The 22,138-nt window shown below is 39.8% G+C and overlaps 3 protein-coding genes across 4 annotated transcripts in view; 2 read left to right on the top strand and 1 right to left on the bottom strand.

Moving 5' to 3' along the window:
• The window catches only part of Cow (Proteoglycan Cow), a 47,233-nt gene that overhangs the window by 5,754 nt on the left and 19,341 nt on the right, over positions 1-22,138 (bottom strand). For both annotated transcript variants that reach the window (XM_015171369.3, XM_002054694.4), the window contains exons 2-5: positions 6,116-6,182; positions 5,876-5,978; positions 5,394-5,762; positions 488-636 (exon numbers count right to left, since the gene is read on the bottom strand). In XM_015171369.3, coding sequence (XP_015026855.1) covers positions 488-636; positions 5,394-5,762; positions 5,876-5,978; positions 6,116-6,182 — 688 coding nt within the window. The remainder of the gene's footprint in view (positions 1-487; positions 637-5,393; positions 5,763-5,875; positions 5,979-6,115; positions 6,183-22,138) is intronic.
• Positions 16,640-18,397, top strand: LOC6630824 (aminoacylase-1). The gene is made up of 5 exons (XM_002054695.4): positions 16,640-16,690; positions 16,833-16,935; positions 17,037-17,528; positions 17,583-18,000; positions 18,057-18,397. The coding sequence occupies exons 2-5, from the start codon at positions 16,845-16,847 to the stop codon at positions 18,259-18,261; spliced, it is 1,206 nt and encodes a 401-aa protein (XP_002054731.1). The 5' UTR covers positions 16,640-16,690; positions 16,833-16,844; the 3' UTR covers positions 18,262-18,397.
• LOC6630825 (aminoacylase-1A) lies at positions 19,337-20,901 on the top strand. Its single transcript, XM_002054696.4, has 4 exons — positions 19,337-19,478; positions 19,546-20,031; positions 20,083-20,500; positions 20,563-20,901. The coding sequence occupies exons 1-4, from the start codon at positions 19,388-19,390 to the stop codon at positions 20,765-20,767; spliced, it is 1,200 nt and encodes a 399-aa protein (XP_002054732.1). The 5' UTR covers positions 19,337-19,387; the 3' UTR covers positions 20,768-20,901.

Genomic DNA, 22,138 nt, shown 5'->3' with positions numbered 1-22,138 from the left:
TGCTCGATTTTGCTGTTGTTGTTGTTGCTGTTGCTGCAGTTGGCTGATTCGCTAAGTGCCTGCTCATATATACCCTGTGCTTTAGAACAATGGCGCTTCTTGCTCGACGGATTATTAAATATTAAACAATTTAAAGTCGTTAGAAATTTGCCTTGCTAATTGAAAGATAGACTGACTTCAATTTGCTAAACCTTCAAATCCGCCTGACACAATTGGCATTGCAATTTTTTGCTGCATGGCCTTTTGGCTTACAATAACAATACAAATAACAACATACGACTGCGCAGCTCGGGATTGACTCGAAATATGCATGCAATTTATTTGGATGGCGGCTGTTCAATGGTTCCAGCCCGGACTTGCTGGCCATTTGCCAGCCTCAAGTTGATTATGCGGTTGGATTCTAGTGCTGGTTCTAGTTTTCTCGTTGTCAACTTTCCGGGCAAGTAATAGAAGTGTCCGTGGGTGTGTGTGTGTGTGTAAAACTTACCCTTGCAGGGGCAAAATCCTTTGCAGGCGATCCTTATGGATGTCGAATGTATGCAATTGTGATAATCCAATCTGCATAGTGATGAGTAGGTCCTGTTGTCGGCGCCGCAAAGGAACGTTGGCTTAGCCACGGGACACGGCTTGCAGTTGCTGTCGGGAGTAGAAATAACAAAAATGTCAAGAAAAATCAGTAAAGAAAACTCGGTAGAATGAAATAAAAGCAACAAGCAACAAGTAAATGACATGCAAAATTAATTTTTATGCAAATTATCTCTCGTAGCTAGAGTGAAACCTGCAGCTCCTGCAGCGCCTTTTGCCTCTGCCACATATTTTATTTAAATATTTATTTAATATGCAACGCACGCACTCCCAGGCAAACAGGAAAGCATCGCTGTCAGAGATCAGAAGCAGATATAGCAGGTGGTTCTAGCCAGTTTGAGCTGTCGGATGGTATATTTATTTTATAATTTCTGCAAATATTTAAGCTGTCAAAATTGTTGAATATCAAAAAATAAAAAAGACCAACAGGGTTTCTCTTTCTCTCTCTAGAAGAGAAGTTTCCAATTGCATGTACTTTATAATATAATGTATGCAGATTTATAATTATTGGAAAAAACCTTCCTCGACAGCTTATAAAAAATTCCGTTTGTTTTCGTTCCATTTGATGGTACATTTTTTAAACTGCAGATATTAAAATATCTACTGGAAGCAACTTTAAGTTTGAAAATGTGTTATGACTTTACGTGCACAGGTTTTTAAGCTTATTATTGTATTCATAATTAAGCATCATTTGCGATATTCACACCTAAACACATACATTAGCTTATTATTTTCATTTCACATTTTTTACATAAAACAATAGTACTCTACTCGGGAGTGCGCCGACTAGGAGATACTTAGAACATATCGCCAAATTGCGGTTGTAAGCATGTCCTGTGTATAAAGATGCAAGCTCAACATCGATATTTATCGCTATTATGAAAATGTGAGGAATTATAAACTGTATGAGAATATATATATTTCAAATTCCTTCTCAGCTCGACACGTTCACACAAAGGGATGAAGATGCTTCTTTATGCCTGTTACATATATTGGCACATAACCATAATACCCTTTTCTACCCTATGAAAATGTATCATGTACACGCCTTTATTTATTAAAATATTCATAAATAATAAATTCAATTAATTGCTGCATCCGATGCGTATACGTAATTCGTTAAAAATAGGGCACGTAATTTTTATCAGTGCTCGATGATTTTAATTGGCCGACTCCGGACAGGCACTGAATTGAGGGCGTGAGCATTTTATATATTTTGTTTTCCACTCGAATTTAAAAAAAAAAAATACATTTTAGGCCGTGCAAATTGAGTGTGTTTACACAGTAAATTGCGTTTTAGGTCTGTTTGTATGGATATTATAGCTGGTTTTTGCTAATTGTTGACAGCTTTAATGTCTGACATGCCCAGAAAAATATGAGATACAAAGAAATTGTATACAATTTCTATTTATTTGTAATCCGACACTTGAAGTCTGTTTTGGGCAATTAAATGAGTACGCAGAGCTGTAATATTGTTTTGCAATTGCAGGCAAAAAACACCCCAAGAACTGGAATATTCGTAGCTCAACTGATTGTCGATGCTTGAGAAGCCTTCGCACTCTAGTTTTTCTGAAAGCTTGTTACACGATATCTCCTAGTTAAACACTCGACTCCATCCCACTAGCTTTTATGTTTTTATGTATATTGCGCTGCTTGAAATTTTGTGCATAGTTGTTTGCACTCTTACGGGTAAAATAAGTTAAAAATTAAATTGGTTTTTACACAACTTGCACAGAAAACCCGAATCAAAAGGAAATGGAATAAAAAATATGCACTTGAATTCGTCAAAGCTTGCCAGCTTATTGCTGCCAACATTTACATGGCCATTTAAGCTTTCCAATTTCGTAGCTAAGCCAAAGCAAGCAAGTCGTTGGCCAAAACTAAATGGCATCTGCTTTATGGGTTTGTATGTTGGTGATCTCAAGTGAAAAGACAGTTTTAATTAAAAAAGCAATTGTAGAATTTTTAGCAACTGTGTGCCGTATATTAAACGTATCCGAAATTTAAGTATCAACTTCAAAAGGTAGATAAATTTCCAACATGGACGACATGTTTCGCCAGCTTTGGGTCAATGGTTGCTGCGGTTACTTTGTACAAATTGTATATCAGTAAAAAGTGCCACACATACCGCTTGCTGTAAAAATTTGTGAATTTTTGCGCAAATATTTGCTTTCAATTTTGCACCAAACAAACGCCCACACAGCCAGGTAAAACAAACGATGGAGGGGGCAACAAAATTTCAAGCTGCCTTTGACCCGCTGATGCTGACAGCTTTATGTGCATATAACCAAAAGCAGCTCAGTGGTTTCGAATGACTGCCAAAATCAGGCACATAGCCCGACTGATGTTGTGCTGCGTTGAGGTAAAGGGCCAACTATGTGAAAGCCAGCTACGCTCTTATCCTTTTGCATACCAACAACCATAGGCGGGGCCATATTGTTACAAGAAACAATGCCTGGCTATATGAGTTATGAGTGTGCATGTGTTTGTGGCTGTGTGTGTGTGTGTGTATCTGTGTTCGTGCGTGTGCCTTACACTGCTTTATGGTCTATTACAAGTGCCTCGCAGATAGCTCTCTGTGACTTCTGGCCCCCTCTCAACCGCAGCAAGTGTGCCATAGACAGAGACAAGGCAAATCTTTTGTTTGAGTCGTGCCCAAACGGAGAACTAAGGCAACGCCAGTGAACAAGGAATGGCAGATAAATTGTACGCGCAAACTATTGATTTTGTAAGCCCAATGCTCCCTAGGCACAACACAACACCCTCTCTCCACACCCTGCCACACACCATTTTCCCACTCTATGTTGTTTTCTCCAAGTGGCATACAAAGTCTGTGCCATTGACATAGATACAGGCATATGCACAAAAGCGACATTCTTGTGAAAGCAAATTGAAAAGAAAATGCGGAAAATATGTCAAAAGCCATTTTTTAATATCAGAGGGCGTGGCATGACTCTTGATTTGCCAATATATAGATTGATTACGCGGCCATTAACAGGCACAATAGAGGCAAGGTAACACAAGGCAAAATGTTGCGTCTATATGCATAAATTATCCTCTGATTGTATTTACAAACTCGTCGGCTTAAGAGACCTTAAGATATAGATTAAGATAGCTATATCAAAATCTGTCTTGCTTTACATTATATGTAGACTCACATACGCTGATCCGGAATACTTCACTTTTTGGATATCTCCGCTGTGACCAAAAATTGTGAAATTAATTTATGGAGCTATTGAATTGTGTAGTAAATATTACACACGTTTAGAGGCTATATTTATATTTTGAAAATTGCATAAATATCGGACAGTAAAGTGAAAAGCAAATTAGTTAAGCATTTTTCACTGTGTGGGAGCTCACGCGTTTTTTGTATTGGTAATTAGGTGATTCGATTAAAGCCTTATAAGCCTCTTTCAATTAGTTATTTATAGGACTTCATTAGGCAAAATTTTGCGTGTCAGAAGCCATGTATATGATTATCAAATTAAAATTATTGTTCATATTGTTATTGCAGACAAAATAAGCTTTTATTGAACAACAGGATTTACATGCCGTAATGTGCATGACCAGTTTAATTAATTATAAATTTATTTCATTTTAAAGAATACAGCAACAATATTTAAAGGATACTAAATTCCGTCGTGGCGCAAGGTATTCATGAAAATTAATTTGCCAACGAAAAAACTGTTATCAACGGATAAAGAAAACTTTACGCAATGCTATAAGGGCCCACCTGCTGGACCCACTTTCCAAACGGATCCAGGCAAACGAAAGCTTGAAATTAAATTTAAGGCAAAAAGCAAACGGAAACGGAAACAAGCCGAAGCCAAGAATAAACAAGCACACAGCGTTAAAGCTTTTAAGCCAACGTCTTGGATATGCTCGCTGATTATCTTTGCTTGGGTATAAGTATCCGAAGGGCTGCCTCTAAGTAAATATTGGTTTTAAGAGCGACAAATGTTATTGATTAGTTTCAGATTTCCTCTGGCTAGAATATCTCTACATATTTTTGAATAGAGCAGCAATAATAGCAATAGCACAGAGGTACATGCTACTCAATGCTCACATACGCAATCGGATATTGACGCTTGGAAGTTGTGAACAATTTTCCGTTACAGTCAGGCACGTCAACACGTCGGAAATAGGCCAACTCGTAGCCATGGCTATAACCAGCAATCGCTACCAATCGAACCTTGGCCCAGCGACGACTTTGACTTCATTCCTAGGCTGTCACACCTGCGATCCGCTCCACTCCCCACTCCCCCGACTATACTGGAAATTCCTGTACGTTTGGTCGCGTGCGAATTCGCAATTTGGGTTAGGGTCAGAGCGATAATGTTGTTCAAGTCAAAGGATACGAGTATGGCGACTGCTGCAAAAGGGTAAAAGGCCGTAAAGCTGTCGTTTCAGGCGATTCTAGTGAAAACACGGCAGCAAACAAAAAAAAAAATAAATAAAAACAAATAACAACAAAGACTTTGCCGATGACGCAGCACAATCAGTAGAGCAGAAAAGGAAATAAGTACGGCAAAGGGAAAATGAAATGCGTGCTAAAAATTGTACTTTATGTTGGAATTTGTGTACACGATAAAAACAATTTGTTATTAGCTTGCCGGTCATGCAAATCCCAAATAGGGAGATCTCAGCAGCGAGGTTAATATCAAAGGTGGCCAACCTGAAGCCTTTTCATTTTCTTTTAACCGACGCCCACGCAATGAATAAGAATTTGTTAAATGAAATGTAAGAGTTCCATTGATATGCAAAGCCCTGAAAAAGGATTGGACTTGGCCAAGTACACGAATACTCACTCCAACTCCTCGTCATCGTCCTGCTGAGCGGGCGCTGGTTTTTGCAGCTGCTGCTGCTGCTGCTTATCGCTGGCGGCTATGTTGTTCTCATAGAAGACGTCGTCCTCTTTCGACTCGTCATCGTCGCCTAGGCTCAGGCTCTTATCTTCATCGTCGTTGTTATCCTCGTTTGCCTGGACGTTGGCTGGAGTGTTGTTGTTCTTGCTGTTGTTGTTGTTGTTGTTATTGTTATTATTGTTGTCGCCATCGCTGCTGTTGTCCTCGTCATCGTTGTTGATATCCTCGGCATCCTGGCTATCGTTATCCTGCTGATTGACACGCCGCTTGGCTTCCTCCTCCAAATATTTGGCCTTCGTGATTATCTCATCGCTAAAGCAAAGGCAGGGTTAAACGGGTCCGGCAAACAAGTTTTAATTTAATTAGTTTATTAAGTTTCTCAACAGCCACAACAGAAATTACAAAATGTGCCTGCGGGCGCTTACCGATTCTTGTGCAGCTCCTTCTTCGACACGCACACAGCACTGAACTCGTCCTCCAGCAGGCAAATTTCGCGCTTCTTACAGTTGAGCGGCCGGCAAAGGTCACCTGTGGGCAATAGAGCATGACACGGGCGTGCCAGTCATATTTAATTTATGATATTTGTAAAATGTTGCTATTTGGCATTTAAATGAATTGAAAGTTCGGCCTTGGTATTTCAAGCGGTCGCCCACAGGGTTACTTACTTGAGGGATCATGTATCCAGCGCTTGCGTTCACCCAGGTTTTTATTGCCCTGCGTATTTTTGTTTATCTAAAGATGAATGTAAAAAAAAAAACGAATACTTCATTAATTTACATTGTGACTAAAATCTTTTATCTCTTAATTTCGTTATTTAAATGCAGAAATGCAAAGCTCCCGTTCCTGTCATATGCCACACTCATATCAAAAAACACACACACGAAATGCAACTCCTCTGGCATAGAGATTAGACCAACACATGGCGTATACATAATATACAAATGAGAGAAACAGCAGCTGATATCGCAGCTACCAGAACCACAAGCGAATCTCTTTGGTTGCGACTAATGAAGTGCTTCTGGCAGGTTCATTGTTTTAGAGATTTTAGAACAAATTTATAAAGTAGTATAACTACTCCAGTAAAATAGAAAGCTTTATATAATAAGAGTTATCTGATTTTATCAACTTATCAATAACAAATCAAGTCTTGATCTATTCCACCTTAATGCATTACGAACAAAATGTAGACTGGGCATGTTTAATTTTGATGCTCATGCTCAATAAAAACCATTAGCATAGCAGGACTTGGCCAACTAAACTTTGAGCTGGCAGGCGGGCGCACATTGTTTGGTATGTAAACTTGATGGAATTTGTGTGCTCAAAATGTAAAAGAGATTTAATTTAATTTGACTTCATTCAATTTTGTGTGGAGACATGGCCACAAGCTGCCGTCGCCAGCATATGCGAGCCACAATGTTATTAAGTGCAATGGTGCGTATGAGTATTATTTGACTTGACTCTAAAATATGTTGCAACTAACAGTAATATTAATAATAATAAAGCCATGTCACGCCCATGGCTAGCCGGTACATTGAACATGACTGCCATCCAAAAACCAAAAAAGACTATGTACTTCCACTCGCTGCTCAGATGCCCTTGTGACAGCGCAGCAATGACTTGATAGTTTTGCAAGCCGGCGCCTGAAAGGCTGCAATGCAAAATTTACGGCGTGACAGCGTGCAACATAAAAAGCCCGCCCATTTGTTGTTGTTGTTTATGGTGATGCCCGGGCATGGGGAACAACAGCGGGACCAGCAGTTGCAGCGAGCAGCAGCTTTAAGCGTCCAGTTGCTAAATTGGCAACAGAACTGTGTTGCAGTTAACCATAGTTAAACAGGTCAACCGTTGACCCTTTTCGTGCTCAATACCCGAGGCCAACTAAGTACTCAGCCACCAGCCAGGCACCACGCATTTGGCATCGACAAGTGAAATGTGGCAAACGCACCCTATACAGTTTGCATGCATCCATGCCCGTCTCAGTTGGCAACTGTAATGCAATAAACTCGTCCTGGACGTGGACTCCGGCAATTTGCATGCGTTAAAATGCAATTTGTGCGTGGGGCCTGGCCGTGGTTTGGCTTGCCGCACCCCTTTGAGAATCGCGCGTCCGTCTGCTCGTCAATGCGTTATATTTAATACCCTCTGCCTGCTGAGTTTTTGAGCATTGTGCATGTGGGAGCGATGGGCGTTTGGTCGGTCGGCGTTGCGGGCGTTCCTGTTGATTGGCTTGGTCGGCAATCTGCAACGCGCTTTTGTGGGGCTCAATTTGTTGGGTTTAATTGCGCCGCGTTTGCGGTTGCCGTCAAGCGATTGGCCTTATAGTGGTTGAAAGATGGCACAATAGCGTAATCAACTCCAGCGGCTACTCAAATAGGCCATGAATCCCGGTATTTTTCGTAGTTACGCCTCTTTAACTGGGTCACAGCATCAGCAGGCAGCAGTCCGGCCATTACTCCTGCTGCTCCTGCACCCAGCTCTTGCTTATGGCCAAATTGCACTTTCGCGTTATGCAAGCAAATCCCGAACACAAGCAGCTGTGCACCACCCTATAATGCTGCCTGCAGCAAGCGAAGGCACTCCAACTTCTCGCTCCGACACCACCCATGGGCCGTGCCCGCCCTGCTGCAGCTTTAACCTCTTTGCCAGATTTTTGACTATTTAAGTGTCTGGGCTTATTAAAGCCCATTTAATTGTGCGACTTGGGTGTCGCCAGGCAACTTGACCTTAATTTAGCGGACGCGCACTTTGCTTTTCCTTGCGCTAAAAGCTAGCACGTTTGGTTGGGAGAAGAAAAAGTGGAAAAAAGCAGCCACACAAAAATTGCGCGCAAGAAAAATAAAACAATCTATATACACGTCATTTTGTTGCAGCTGCAGCACAACCACGCCCACAACTGTGCGCCCACCAGCCGCAATGTGGCAATCTGTCAAGCTTTAAATTGAATTTACGACTTTGTTTTCGTAGCGGGTTTATTTCATCATTTTCATTTTCTTGCGCTTTGCGATGCTCTGCAAATTCTTTATTGTTTCTCTTATTCACCAGCCAAGAATAACAAACAATTCCTTGAAGGCTGTGGCTGCGATTGTGGGTGGGCTGCTGGTCCGCACTGAGACTGCAGCGCCATTTGGGCTGTCAGTTTTGGTTGCATTATGTAAATGTAATTTTTTTGTTCTTGTTTAGACAGTGGCTGAAGCAACTCTTAGATTTGTCTCATGGGATCTTAAAGTTTTTGCAAACAGCAGGAGAGAGAGAGAGAGAGAGAGGAAGTATCTTAAATTTTATTGAAATTTCTATTCACATTCAAAGTATATATAAAAAATCTTCAGAATTTATTTAAAAAGTATTTGTATTTGATTTGCAAAACCATTTTTTACATCCAGTTCCGATTGAAACGGGTGAAAATAAGCAGCTTGTGAGAATGTGTGTCATAGGGAGAAGGATCCGAGGCCCTAATACACATTTCTAGTACGTCTGTATAAGGAATCGGAAACCTTGGTAATTAATGCTTGCAAAATTAAAATAAAATGTATTTATCGATATCACTGCCCGTTTCCCCAAAATCGATAAAAATCGATATGTATGCAGGCTTTTTAACATAGCTGGGAGAGTTAACAAGATAAAAACCCCAAATCTGGTTTATAGCTGCACAATTCCCCCTTTGTCCGATCCCTACTAGGGAATTGCTTCTTGTTTCGCTCTTTTGTGAGGATGTAAATATATTGTCAACAAAGCGAGTAAAAGCAAAGCTAAATTCTTTTTCAAAATGCTTTAAGCACAATGCGCAAGTGATACATATTCGTGTATAATTAATTTTGGCCGGCAGCATTTCTAATGTACGCATATGTGAGTGCGTGTGTGTGTGTGCACACATACATGGTCATAGATTATGTGGCACTAATGCCTGCAGCATATGCGTTTTCAGTGCTACCAACGTTATCCAGTGTTGTGTAATACATTTTGGCCAACGGAATTCATAATTAATTGCCTGTGTCTGTGCCAAATACTGCGTTGCTGCTTCAACACTTTATTTGCTTACAAATTTAACGTTTTGTATAGAATTTTAAATGAAAATTTAAATTTCAAAAATTGTAAATTCACAAAATAAACTGCAGACAGATATTGCACAAATGTATGTACACATTAATTAGAATTTAATCGATTCCTTTGTCTACCAGCTGCTAATTAATTTGTATTTACAATTATTATATTGCATCATTAAATTAAATAGCATTATTGTGAGAAGCTATTTAAATAATTGATCAATCATTCACTCTCTAGGAGTCATCCTAAAATATCCTGGGATTCACTTCCAACTATTGTTGGTAATTATCGTTAAACATTTTGCTATTCAAGTTGAATAGAACTTAAATTGCAATCACGGATCCCCTTGCATTTATTTAATTATAGCTGCCACATTTGGTAACTTTCACCAGCAGCATTGAGCTCTGCTGAGTTCATTGATTTCAAATAGAAATGTTCTAGTTTTGTTTCGACCATTTCATCAGCTTATGAAATATTGCATTAAATTGCCAGTGCAGCTGCATGCCACGTCCTGCTCTGCTGTGTTCCATTTAAAACCCCCCCTCTACAATATAGTTTATGGTTCGTATTGAGTCAGGAAAAAAGACATAATAAATACGCTTTGCAGCTGAAATTGCTGTAAATTATGCAGCGGCCATTGCGTGAATGCCAATGATATGGCCCGCAGATGCAATATTTTTCGCTTTGTTGCCAAATCTGCTGTGCAATCAATAATGCCTGTGGCGTCAGATCGACAGACGACCCATTAAGGGCCGCAAATATTGAGGTTCGGATCTATGTGTACGAAATGTGAAAATATTGTGGCCGTGGCTGGCGAGTGAGACGCATTAGTTGTGGCAATTAGAGCAGAGTGAATGTATGTATTAGAGGGTGGATTGGCAACCCATTGATATTCTAGCACGGAAATGACCAACTGACTGACTGATTCAGCTGAAGTTGTGGTCCATAAATTATGCATTACGCCTTTAAAATGCATTAGCCAGGCATGGCTGGATCGCAATTCGGCTACTTTATGTGAACATGTACATATAAAATTGGGTCCAGATGCACTGTGGCTATCATCTATGTGGAGCACAGCAGCTGGTTTGTGGCCTGTATAATAGCCAAGCTGGGCCACATAAATTGCGCAATTTCGTGCACACAAATGCTAAATCAATTTCTATTGCAGCCAAGCAGACAGCTCTGAGCGGGATGTCCTGGCTTCCACATTTCCTGACAGGATGCTCAGCATGATGCTGGCCCAACGTGCAAATCCATCAATATAAGTAACAGTCGACTTTGGTTGTGCCACGAGAGCTAAACTTTTGATGGCACTAAAGCCCAAGTGCCAAGAGAGAGAGAGAGAGAGAGACAAGGAATATTTGAATTTTTGCAGCGCACTGGCGTCCAGGAAATTGCATTCTTCTGGCGCCGTCTGCCGTCGGAGGCGTAATGCCAAATGTCGCCGGATGTCACACAGGATGCCAAAGGGCTTGGCCAGTTAGATAGCAACTAAAGCCACGTTGGCAGGGCTAATGCCAAATGCCAGGATGGCACCTTTAAAGCAGACATTCCACCTTCTAATTAACGCAGTGGCTCGACGATCGCCGGAAGCGGCGGCATGCAACTGTGTGTGTTATGACACTTATTAAGAGCGGGGTTGCGTGCATAAATTATGCAATAATCTCAATTTAATTGTTAATTCAATTAGCGCAACGCCCAAATGTCAATTGGGCCGGGCACATGCATGCATTTATATAACTTTAACTGATGGAGAGCGAAAGAGGGGCAACAAGAGGGATAGATGGGGAGGGAAAACGTGCTAGAATGAAAAATTGCAAAAAGTGCAGGATCAATATTTACTTTTAAAGCCATAAAAACATGACGTGCCCTGCAGCAAAATAAACATGCCACGTGGATAGTGACAGCACGGCAAACAGGCCTACCTACAATGCCAACAAATATGCCAGATGGGGGCGTGTCGCTGGCACGTTATGTTTATGTTTCGTAAATGCATTTTCCGGCAGAGCACATCTAGGATGCAGACGTGCAGTGTGCGCCAGGTGTCAGAGCAATCGCACTGCAGTCATAAAATATTTTGAAGCAACAACCGCAAAACAGAGACAGCAAATTGCAACAAATTGCAACTGGCAAACAATGGTAACAGAGGCCCAGTGAAAACTACTATGCCAGCAAATGTGTTCACCTATGTGCACAAAATACGATTACTACATTCATTTCCAGCTCAAATTTGTATTTGTATCAACAAGCAGCAACGTGGAAAAACATGAAAAAACCGCAATGTCCAACGCTCTGGAGAGTGTTATTTCTGGTAGTTGTTACCATCTGATTGCGTTGTTTTATGCCGTGGACTGCCATTTGGGAAATGTTCTGATGGTGGCTGGCACAGATTAGGTCAAGTTTATGGTAAACAGACGGTGCTCGAGAGGTCTGAATGTATGCATAAAGCTGAAGAGTGCAAAGTAAAACAAACAGATTTGATTAAAATCACAAAATACAAAGAATATACAATAAACGTAATGATGTAAATCATAAAAGCCTTTTGAAGTAGTTTAAATAATTTTAAATAAATTTTAATACAGTTTTTGAATATACTTTTAAAAATAATTAAGCTGGACAAGCCTAAGTACAATGACAATGAAATGTACAGGGGTATCAGAAATTTTTGTAATAATCGACTGTCGAGTCGATTAAGGCACATTCTCATCTTCGACTGCAAATGTGTTGGCCCATTCGTCGAGCAATTGGCCAATATGAAGTTAATATCATGCTGATATGATAATTTAAGAGACATTTGGACAGTCTAAATTTGAACAGAGCGCATTCCAAGTCGAGCAATTTTGCATATATGCTTAATTACAGTGAACCAAACATTGTCTGTGGTACGCCCACATAATTTAACGACAATGATGTGAACAAACGAGGCGTTCCAAATTTAACAGTTGCTCATTAAGCATATTCAGGTGGCTGTTGGACAAAAGACAGCAGGAAGGGTCCACCCACAACCGCACCCTGGCAAACTGAATGCGTTGCATTCAAGGCTTCTAGTTGCACCCATACATGCAACGGGCTGTGGACAAAGGCGACGTGTTACCGCCAAACACGCCCCTCAATAGCTCGTTAAACGGTCCCATCCCGAATTAATACCATGTTTGCCACGCCCACGCACGAACCTATTGGCAATGGCGTGCATCTGTGTGTGGATTGAATAGTTCAATCAATTAGTTAATTGCAGAGCTGGCCAAACGTCTTTCAGACCGAACCCTGCAGCTCAAATCGTGGCACTTAGCAGCAATCAGCAATTAGGGCGATACCGGGAATCTATTAAAGGACCTGGTGGTGGCGCTGGCAATCCAAAGAGCTTTAAATTGGGATAGCTGAGTATTTGGTATTTTGGATGGATTTTGCTCAGCTAAAAGGGGCAGACACGTGATTTTAAGCTCAGCAATACTGGCAGCATTATAAGCTCTTTGGTTGCACAGTGGGAAAAAAACATGTTGCAGAAATGGCACAGTCAGCCAAGGTACAGGAGGAGGGATACCTTTTAACGGGCAGACAAACAAAAATTTGTCGCGCCAAACACAAACTCAAATGAAGCAGCAGCAAAATGAAGTTTTTCCGAGCTTTTTGAGCACACGCACACAAACTCATATACATATTTATGGGTGTGTGTGTGTGTGTGTGTGTGCGAGCGGGCAAAAACTTTGCAAATTGCAGCTCATCGCTCTTATGGTATGTGACAGGGCAAGGAGTGGGAGGGGGTTGTAATGGAAAATAAAAGCGTAGCAAAAATCATGCTTGTTTTTTATTAGAAGCCATTCAGAGCCGAGCAGCCATTACAGCCAAGCCAAAATGGCGGCAACAACCGGAAGTCGCCTGTTGGCTGTCGCTAGTCAGTTACTGGCAGACACCGCCCCACCCGTACGCCCCCTGTGCCTGGACGAGCGTGTTGTCTGTTGTCGATGGTGGCTGATGAGAAATGACAGGCAATAATGCTGCCAGCTATGCTCCATCCCATCTGCATTTATCATAACTTGCGTCCTTTTATTTGCATTGATGGCAGCATTGCCACGGGCCGCATTTGTTGTGTTCTGTTCTGTTGAGTCTGTTGCGAATGCTTCGTTAGCGACCTTTCGTCTTTTGAATAGCGTTGCTTTGGTTTCGCATCTATAAATGGCTGTGCGTCACATGGCCAGCCTTCCCGCCCACCTGAGGATTGGAGCTTATCTTGTTGCCGTCATTTCTTCTGCCGTGTTGCACAGCTTTTTTATTTGATTGCCTGACGCCAGCTTCAAAGCTGTGCTGGCTGGTATGCAATAGTTTTGATATATTCATTTTTCTTTTTTTCATAAAATTGTATCAAAAGCAAAGTCTAGTACTGATATTGCAATTACACGTCCTAATAAATAATCAACTCTGCCCCGATAGCTCGTTAGGTATTTATAAATCAAGTTTTGCAGGAAATGCAATTTTGAAGTATTCACTTACATTTTACAGAGCCAAGATGCATAAGGTAAGTCAGATAGATTCAATTGGCGTTTATTATAAATTTCATAACGTTTCCATTAAGGAACATTTTAAATTTTAAAAAATTGTCTTCAAAGCTTGTTAATGCTGCACAAATAGTTGAACTGACTTTGTTGGCCGCCAAACATTTGCTTTAATTGATCCGCATTGCAATTTAATTAATTTGGGCTTCATTAATTATCAACAAATGTGTATTTTCATGAAGTTAATGTGACAAATTAAAATCAATTTACCTCACTTATCAGTTAACACTTAAAAGTGCTATTTTCACGCGGAAAATAATTAAGTACCATTTGAATGAATTGAAATCCTTACATAGCGTATAAGTGAGTTAGAGACTTTTAAATAATTTCGGGAGAAACTAATTATGATATAACTAAAAAATGCTATTTTATCAATTTAGTATCAGAGTTTAGACAGTAGCAGTTGCTAAACTTTCATATTATCTGCTTGAACTTGACTTAGGCTACTTAAAATAACGATGTTATTAGCTTAAAGGACATATTCTTTAAATTCGGGCCAAACAGCAAATTAGGATCCCCTGCTGGGCTAAATCATAGCCTTAAATACTGAAGGTAGTCAGAGTTTTCTTAAAATTTTTGCAATTTTTCGATCTTAGCTAAATTTAACTTAACATATCAAGGCCTTTTAAATTCAAATAATAAATTTAAACTTTTATCCACACATAACTCAGTTGCTCTGCAAATTGACATTGACAAATTGAAATATGAATATGTATTAAAAAGTAAACTCCATATGGCAAATATATTTATAGCATTTTACTTTTTTCTTTACTTCTGTAAGTACCTATGTAAATATGCATATCCATCAGGGCGATATTCAAGGCTAGCTCACAACTCATTTATACAACACCTTGAAAAATCTCTTAAGTATATTCATATAGGTATAGACAGGTACGGAAAAAAATGTACAATTTGAGTTTTTATAAATAATTGGACTTCTGGACTATGGCCGAATTATAGATTTCCCTTAACAGAAACTTTTGAATGTATTGGAAAACCAACCAAGGGCAACCTTTTTTAATTGGCCTCTGCAAAATTATATTACTGTATATATCGATTGTAAATCGAGCTGATTTTAATTTTTTACTAGCATGTGTTCTTCTGCTTTAAGGTTCGCGCGTGCTTGCATCAGTAAAGGAAAAAGGACACGCGCCCAGCTCTAATATGGAAACCTGCGCCTTCGAGCATGCTCTTGGGCTTTGCTTAATGTACAGAAGGTATTGTCACATTGTTGGTGGGAAATATGAAATATGTAAAGACTGAAACGTCTGCCACAGATGTGGAACAATGCGTAGTAAGTGCTATCGATTATAACAATTTTAGCTAGAGACAGGATAAGTTGCTAGGAATTACAAAAAATAAACGCGAATTTCAATAGCTCTTAATGCCGTCGGCAAATGTACCTACATGCTCTGTTGACTGGATAATTGTTAAAAATACAATGATATAGTTTATTTGCGCCGCGACAAGCAAACACACCCACAACAATTACAGACATTTTAATGAAATACACATACTCATGCATACAAATATATGTATACGTACATATACGTACAATGTCGCGTATGCATGACTTTGTATTGTTATACATGTTTGACTTATCTTTGTGTGTGTGTGTGTGTTTGTGTCTTATTGTCATTTGAAATGTAGACATGTGTGGCTGACACAGTAGTCGCTGTAGTTGGTGGCGCAGTGTCTGCCATTAAAATCCTTGCAACATTGTTAATGAACTTTTAATGACTTTTTCTGATGGCACAAACATATGTACATGTGTATGTTTATGCCCAGAAGATAACATACACAAACAAAGCACAACTGATGTCTACGAGCTGTACGAATCTCGACGTTTCAGTTTTGCTTCGTGCAACTTTTGTGTACAGCAATTTGCGCCCATTGAAATAAGCGTGAAATCTGACGCACACATACATAACCAAACAAACCGAAAACAAACACACACGAATGCACCGACAGTTGGCAGCTGCCACGCCTAGTTGGGGTTCGGGGGTGGGTTGGGTTGGCAGTTGCTAAGCACGGCAACAACATCAACATTACTCGTATCAGCATCTGCATCAACAGCAGCAGCAGCAGCAGCAACAACAACTACAACTACTTGTTTACATGCCACACGTTCGGACTAGATGCTCATGTCCGGATATGCATAAGTGTATGTATGTATGCATGTATGTATGTATGTGTGTGCGTGTTTGTGTGTGCAACGCCTGCAGATTAGGAATTCAAGTGGAATGTACTCGTACAATATAAATTTAACACTAAGCCAATGCTAGTGCCACAGGCAAATCGAGAAACCAACACAACATGCACATCTACAGTGAACTGCAGCGAGTGCGCCAATATTTCCCGTAGGCACTCGTATTTATACGCTGTTAAGAGCCAAAAGAGGTCAGTTATTATACTCTATGCATAGATTAGCAGGCGAATTGTAAACAAACGTTTCTGATAAACCGCGACCAAACTATAAATAAACAAACAATAAAGTTAATGGCAATATTCCTGAATTTAAAGCTGATAAGCTGCGAAAACCTCAGAAACGAGATAATATCGTCTGGCATTTGGATTTTGCTGGCGTATTTAAACAGTTGCGCGCCCGAACGACCGCAGTCGTCGACGATCGCTGCCAGTGTTGAGAAGGTATTTTGAGGCTGTGAACAGCTGATCCCGCCACAACAGTCAGCTGATTGGCAAATATCAAAATTCGCACATTCCATTAAAAATTTATATACATTAAGTTTCACATTCCATTAAAAATATATACCTCGTTTAATATACGCAGATTCTGTTTGAAATGAGCAAGTCCGAGTGGGAAAACAATGAGGAAATTAAAATTTTCCGCGAATACCTGCGTATTCCAACAGTGCATCCAAATGTGGATTACAGTAAGTTTTCTGAGATAGTAAATATCGTAAAAACTACAAAAAGTGCAATAAGATAAGCAATTTTACACATGTTATAAAGATTAAATGTCTGCGTTTTACAGCCGCTTGTGTAGAATTCTTGAAACGTCAGGCAGACAGCTTGGGACTGCCGGTGGATGTTCTTTATCCCGTTAACGAATCCAATCCCGTCGTGGTAATGAAATGGCTAGGCAAGGAGCCTGAATTACCTTCCATTATTCTGAACTCGCACACCGATGTTGTGCCCGTTTTTGCTGACAAGTGGACCCACGGTCCTTTCAGCGCCGATCTAGATGACGAAGGTCGCATTTATGCGCGTGGCTCGCAGGACATGAAGTGCGTTGGAACTCAATATCTGGGTGCCATTCGCGCCCTCAAAGCCAGCGGCTTCCAGCCAAAGCGTACTGTTTACCTTACCTACGTGCCTGATGAAGAGGTTGGGGGTCATCTAGGCATGCGCGAGCTGGTGAAGAGTGATTACTTCAAGAAACTAAACGTCGGATTCAGTTTTGACGAGGGTATTTCCAGTGAGGATGAAACCTACGCCGTTTACTATGCCGAAAGAACATTGTGGCGTAAGTCAGACACAACTTTCCATAAAGCAAATATCACCATGAATGTTATTTCAGATCTAAAGCTTAAGATCAGTGGAACTGCGGGTCACGGTTCCCTGTTGTTACCCAACACAGCTGGCGAGAAGCTCCATTATATTGTGAATAAAATGATGGAGTTCCGTGAATCACAGGTGAAACGACTTAAAGAAGACTCCAACATTGACATTGGTGATGTAACCACCGTTAACCTGACACAATTACGTGGAGGAGTGCAAAGCAATGTAGTACCACCTTTGCTAGAGGTTGTCTTTGATATTCGAATCGCTATAACAGTCGATGTAGATGCCTTCGAGAAGCAAATTCGCGAATGGTGCGCAGAGGCTGGCGGCGGCATTGAACTTGATTTCGAGATGAAAAACCCATATGTAGAGCCGACCAAGACAGATGAATCGAATATATATTGGGTGGCTTTTAAGAAAGCATTAGACGAAATGTATGTATTATTGGGTTTGACGAATTATGATTGTAAGTTTTATTGTGCTCTTACAGAGGTCTAAAAACACGATACCGCGTGTTCCCTGGCGCCACCGATAGCCGATACGTCCGGCATGCAGGCATTCCGGCTTTGGGATTTTCGCCAATCAATAAGACTCCTTTACTGTTGCATGATCATGATGAATTTCTGCGCGCAGATACCTATCTGAATGGCATCGAGGTTTACAAAAAGTTAATATCTGCTGTTGCCAATGTTTAAACGAAATACGGGTTTTCGCGCGTTTTCTATTTGGCTGCCAATAATATAAATTTCACAAATATTAAATTCATGTTTTTAGATCCACAGAAATGTTCACATATGTACTATATGTGTTTTTCTGCCTATCTTGCCTAATAAATGAAATTGCCATGAATTTGCATTTAATTCGTACATGTGCATATCAAAACGATAACTCTGTACTGTTATCTTAGTTTTTGATATTAATAGTTGGTATTTAATCATGTTAAATAAAACTTTGTGCCTGCCCTGAATTGCCGTAATATATATTCTTAATTCCTAACAAACAAACGAGCACGTAAAAATAATAATTATGATTCTGGGTAATATTCTTCGCACAAATAATCCAGCTTTACTACTTGAGTTTCAAATAAACAACTGGAATAAAAACTTTGTAAAAATAGTAATCACCTTACTTACATTTTAAATTCTAATATTTTTTATATTGTTAAAAGTAATATAATCTATAATATATAGCCATGCTACGAATTAAATTGCACATATGTAAAATTCGAATAAATTAAAAAACCAATTTAATATATATAAATAAATTGACTGCGACAGCACGGAAGTCTATTTATAGACAAACTTTGACTATTTTTAGCCTATAAAAACGAATGGAATTTTTATTTGTTTATATTAAAACAAAAATAAAAAACATCTTCTCACGGCGATGATTTTATTCGCATTGTGTACGAGAGTTTACGGCTTTACAGATATGTGAAAAGACATTTCGAAATAGATTGAAAAAATTGTTGCATAGGATTTGAACTAGTTTTCCTAATTAATGCTTGTATATAACTACGTATGATTTTGGGTTTTAAGTGTGGAAGTGTATATTTATAAATATATATATAAGTAGCTTTGGCGGTATATATGTTCTCCTAGAAGGTCTAATACGTTAGTAATTGTAGCTACAGGAATGACCCAAACTATCGTTTTGATAAATAACCACAACATAACTGATGATAACAAGTTAACCACATTTTTGGGGACTAGGCCGCCATTTAACAAAGGGTCTGGGTATTTAAGGAAGACCGAAATACATTTTTTAGGCAAACGTACATCAACCTTGGAAGGCTTTGAACAACTATACTCTTAGTCCAAAATGAATAAATCTCAGTGGGAAAACAATGAAGAAATTAAAATATTCCGCGAATATTTACGTATTCCATCGGTACACCCAAATGTAGATTACAGTAAGTTGAAGAGCCCGTGGGAATATTCAGAACTTTAATGAAAACCGTTTGCTTCTGAGCTATACAGCTGCTTGTGTGGAATTCTTGAAACGTCAGGCAGCTGATCTGGAGCTACCAGTAGATGTTGTCTTAGCCGGATTGAATCCTGTCGTTGTTATAAAGTGGCTAGGCAAACAGCCGGAGCTACCTTCCATTGTGTTAAATTCACACATGGACGTTGTTCCGGTATTCCCGGACAAGTGGACACACGAACCTTTCAATGCCGATCTGGATGATGAAGGCCGCATTTTTGGTCGAGGCTCTCAGGACATGAAGAGTGTTGCAACTCAATATCTGGGGGCGATACGCTCTCTAAAAGCTAACGGCCACCAGCCAAAGAGAACAGTAATTCTCACCTTTGTGCCGGATGAGGAGGGTGGCGTTACACAGGGAATGGCCAATCTAATTAAGAGTGATTACTTCAGGAAACTAAACGTAGGATTCAGCTTTGACGAGGGCATTTCCAGCGAAGATGAAACCTACGACGTGTTCTATGCCGAGCGAACTGTATGGCGTAAGTAGCTGGCAGCTTACATAGGATTATATACGAACAAGGTTCCTTCAGACTTAAGGCTTAAGATCAGTGGAACTGCTGGACACGGTTCTCTACTCCTACGCAACACCGCTGGCCAGAAGCTCAATTATGTTTTGAATAAATTAATGGAATTCCGTGAGTCACAAGTGAAGCGACTCGAAGAAGACTCGAATATGGACATTGGAGATGTTACTACCGTTAACCTAACCCAACTGCACGGAGGGGTCCAAAGCAATGTGGTGCCTCCTTTACTGGAAGCGGTATTTGATATTCGAGTTGCCATAACAGAAGATTTGGATGCGCTCGAGAAGCGAATTCGCGATTGGTGCACAGAAGCAGGAGATGGTATTGAGTTAGTGTTCGAGTGGAAAGAACCGTATGTAGCTCCAACCAGAATCGATGCATCAAATCCATATTGGTTGGCCTTTAAGAAAGCCCTGGACGAACTGTATGTAACAAGACATTCATTTCCTTCAGTCTCGACGTTGTAATACGATAAAACCTTTTCAGCGGCGTGACAACCCGTCAACGCGTTTTCCCAGGTGCCACGGACAGCCGATTCCTGCGATCTTTTGGCATTCCGGCCTTGGGCTTCTCGCCTATTAACAATACGCCCATCTTGCTGCACGATCACAATGAATATTTGCGTGCAGATACCTATCTGCGTGGAATTGAAATCTACAAGAAAGTTATTGCAGCTGTAGCAAATGTATAACAAGTGGGCCCTCATTCGACTTAATTAATTTTGATTTATATACATTATACTTGATTGATCCCCACTTCAGTAATTAACGTAGTTGAAGCAGTGTCTGTGCACAGTTTGAAATGATGTATTGATTAAACGTTTGATAATGGCTTAATTAGCAAGCACATTAAATACACTGATAAGCAACATATCAGACAAATTTACGATTACAAACACAGGTAGCTAAAATGGTGATAAAAAACACACACACACACAGTTACACATATATAGTTATATGAACTTTGCTATCGATGTTGGCGTCGGAGCTTACACCAAGCCCCCAGACGTAGACATGCTGCTGATAATGGGCAGAAGGTGATATTTGTTGAAGCATTCGAAACATTCGATAAAATGACTAAACAAACGTTCTTTGGAACTCAAAATGAGCAATTTTGGTGACCCACAAGTATTTATATGAACACGAATAATTCAACTGATTTAAGATTAGCAGGAGTGTCGGCTCTTGTACCCTGCCGAACTTAATTTTTTCCAAATTGAGTATCTTTAATGGTTGTGGCAGCAGAAGAGCCGAGTCTTTCTTTCGAATTCAAGTACTTAAAAAAATGTATCAAATTTGGTGCAAGCATTTACATATATATTCTTTTATATTTTTAGATGTGGATTAATCTTATCACCACCAAACGTATATTATAGTCTTATATTTGGACACGTGCCTGTTCAGATATTTGCATAAATCTAGATCTATATCTAGCGTTATATAAAGTTTTACTGACCACAGACATTTCAAGCCACAGCCATAACCATAAAGCCGAAAGATAGCCGCGAGTATCTAGTCTTGATAAATGCAATTCAAAGTGCTCTGTCCGCATATGAAATACTCTGCCCAGTTGCATGATATCATATAAAGACAGACGGACCAACAAACAGATATGGCAAGGTCGACTCGACTGTTGTTGGTCATCGTGGATATTCATATACATTTTATGAAAAAGACAATGCCACCTTCTGCCGGTTACAAACATCTGCACACTCTTTGCAATGGGCATAGGGTATATAAAATATGATAATAATATAAAATATCTTCAGCTATTTAAAAGGAATGTGAATCTGAATGTATTCACATACACAGACGAACCCTGAACGGGCGCGAACGTAATATATTAAATGAACAAATTGTGTTGAAAGGTATACAACAATTTGAAAATGAATAAATCTCAATGGGAAAACGATGAAGAAATTAAAATTTTCCGTACATATTTGCGCATTCCATCGGTACTCCCCAACGCAGATTACAGTAAGTACAGAAATCAAAAGAATTTCCACAATTTTATAAAAAATAAAATAAAATATTAATACATCAGCATATGTGAAATTCTTGAA

Source organism: Drosophila virilis, chromosome 2, assembly GCF_030788295.1.
Source record: "Drosophila virilis strain 15010-1051.87 chromosome 2, Dvir_AGI_RSII-ME, whole genome shotgun sequence".
Taxonomy (NCBI): Eukaryota; Metazoa; Arthropoda; class Insecta; order Diptera; family Drosophilidae; genus Drosophila; species Drosophila virilis.
This window is presented reverse-complemented; position numbering and strand designations above follow the sequence as displayed.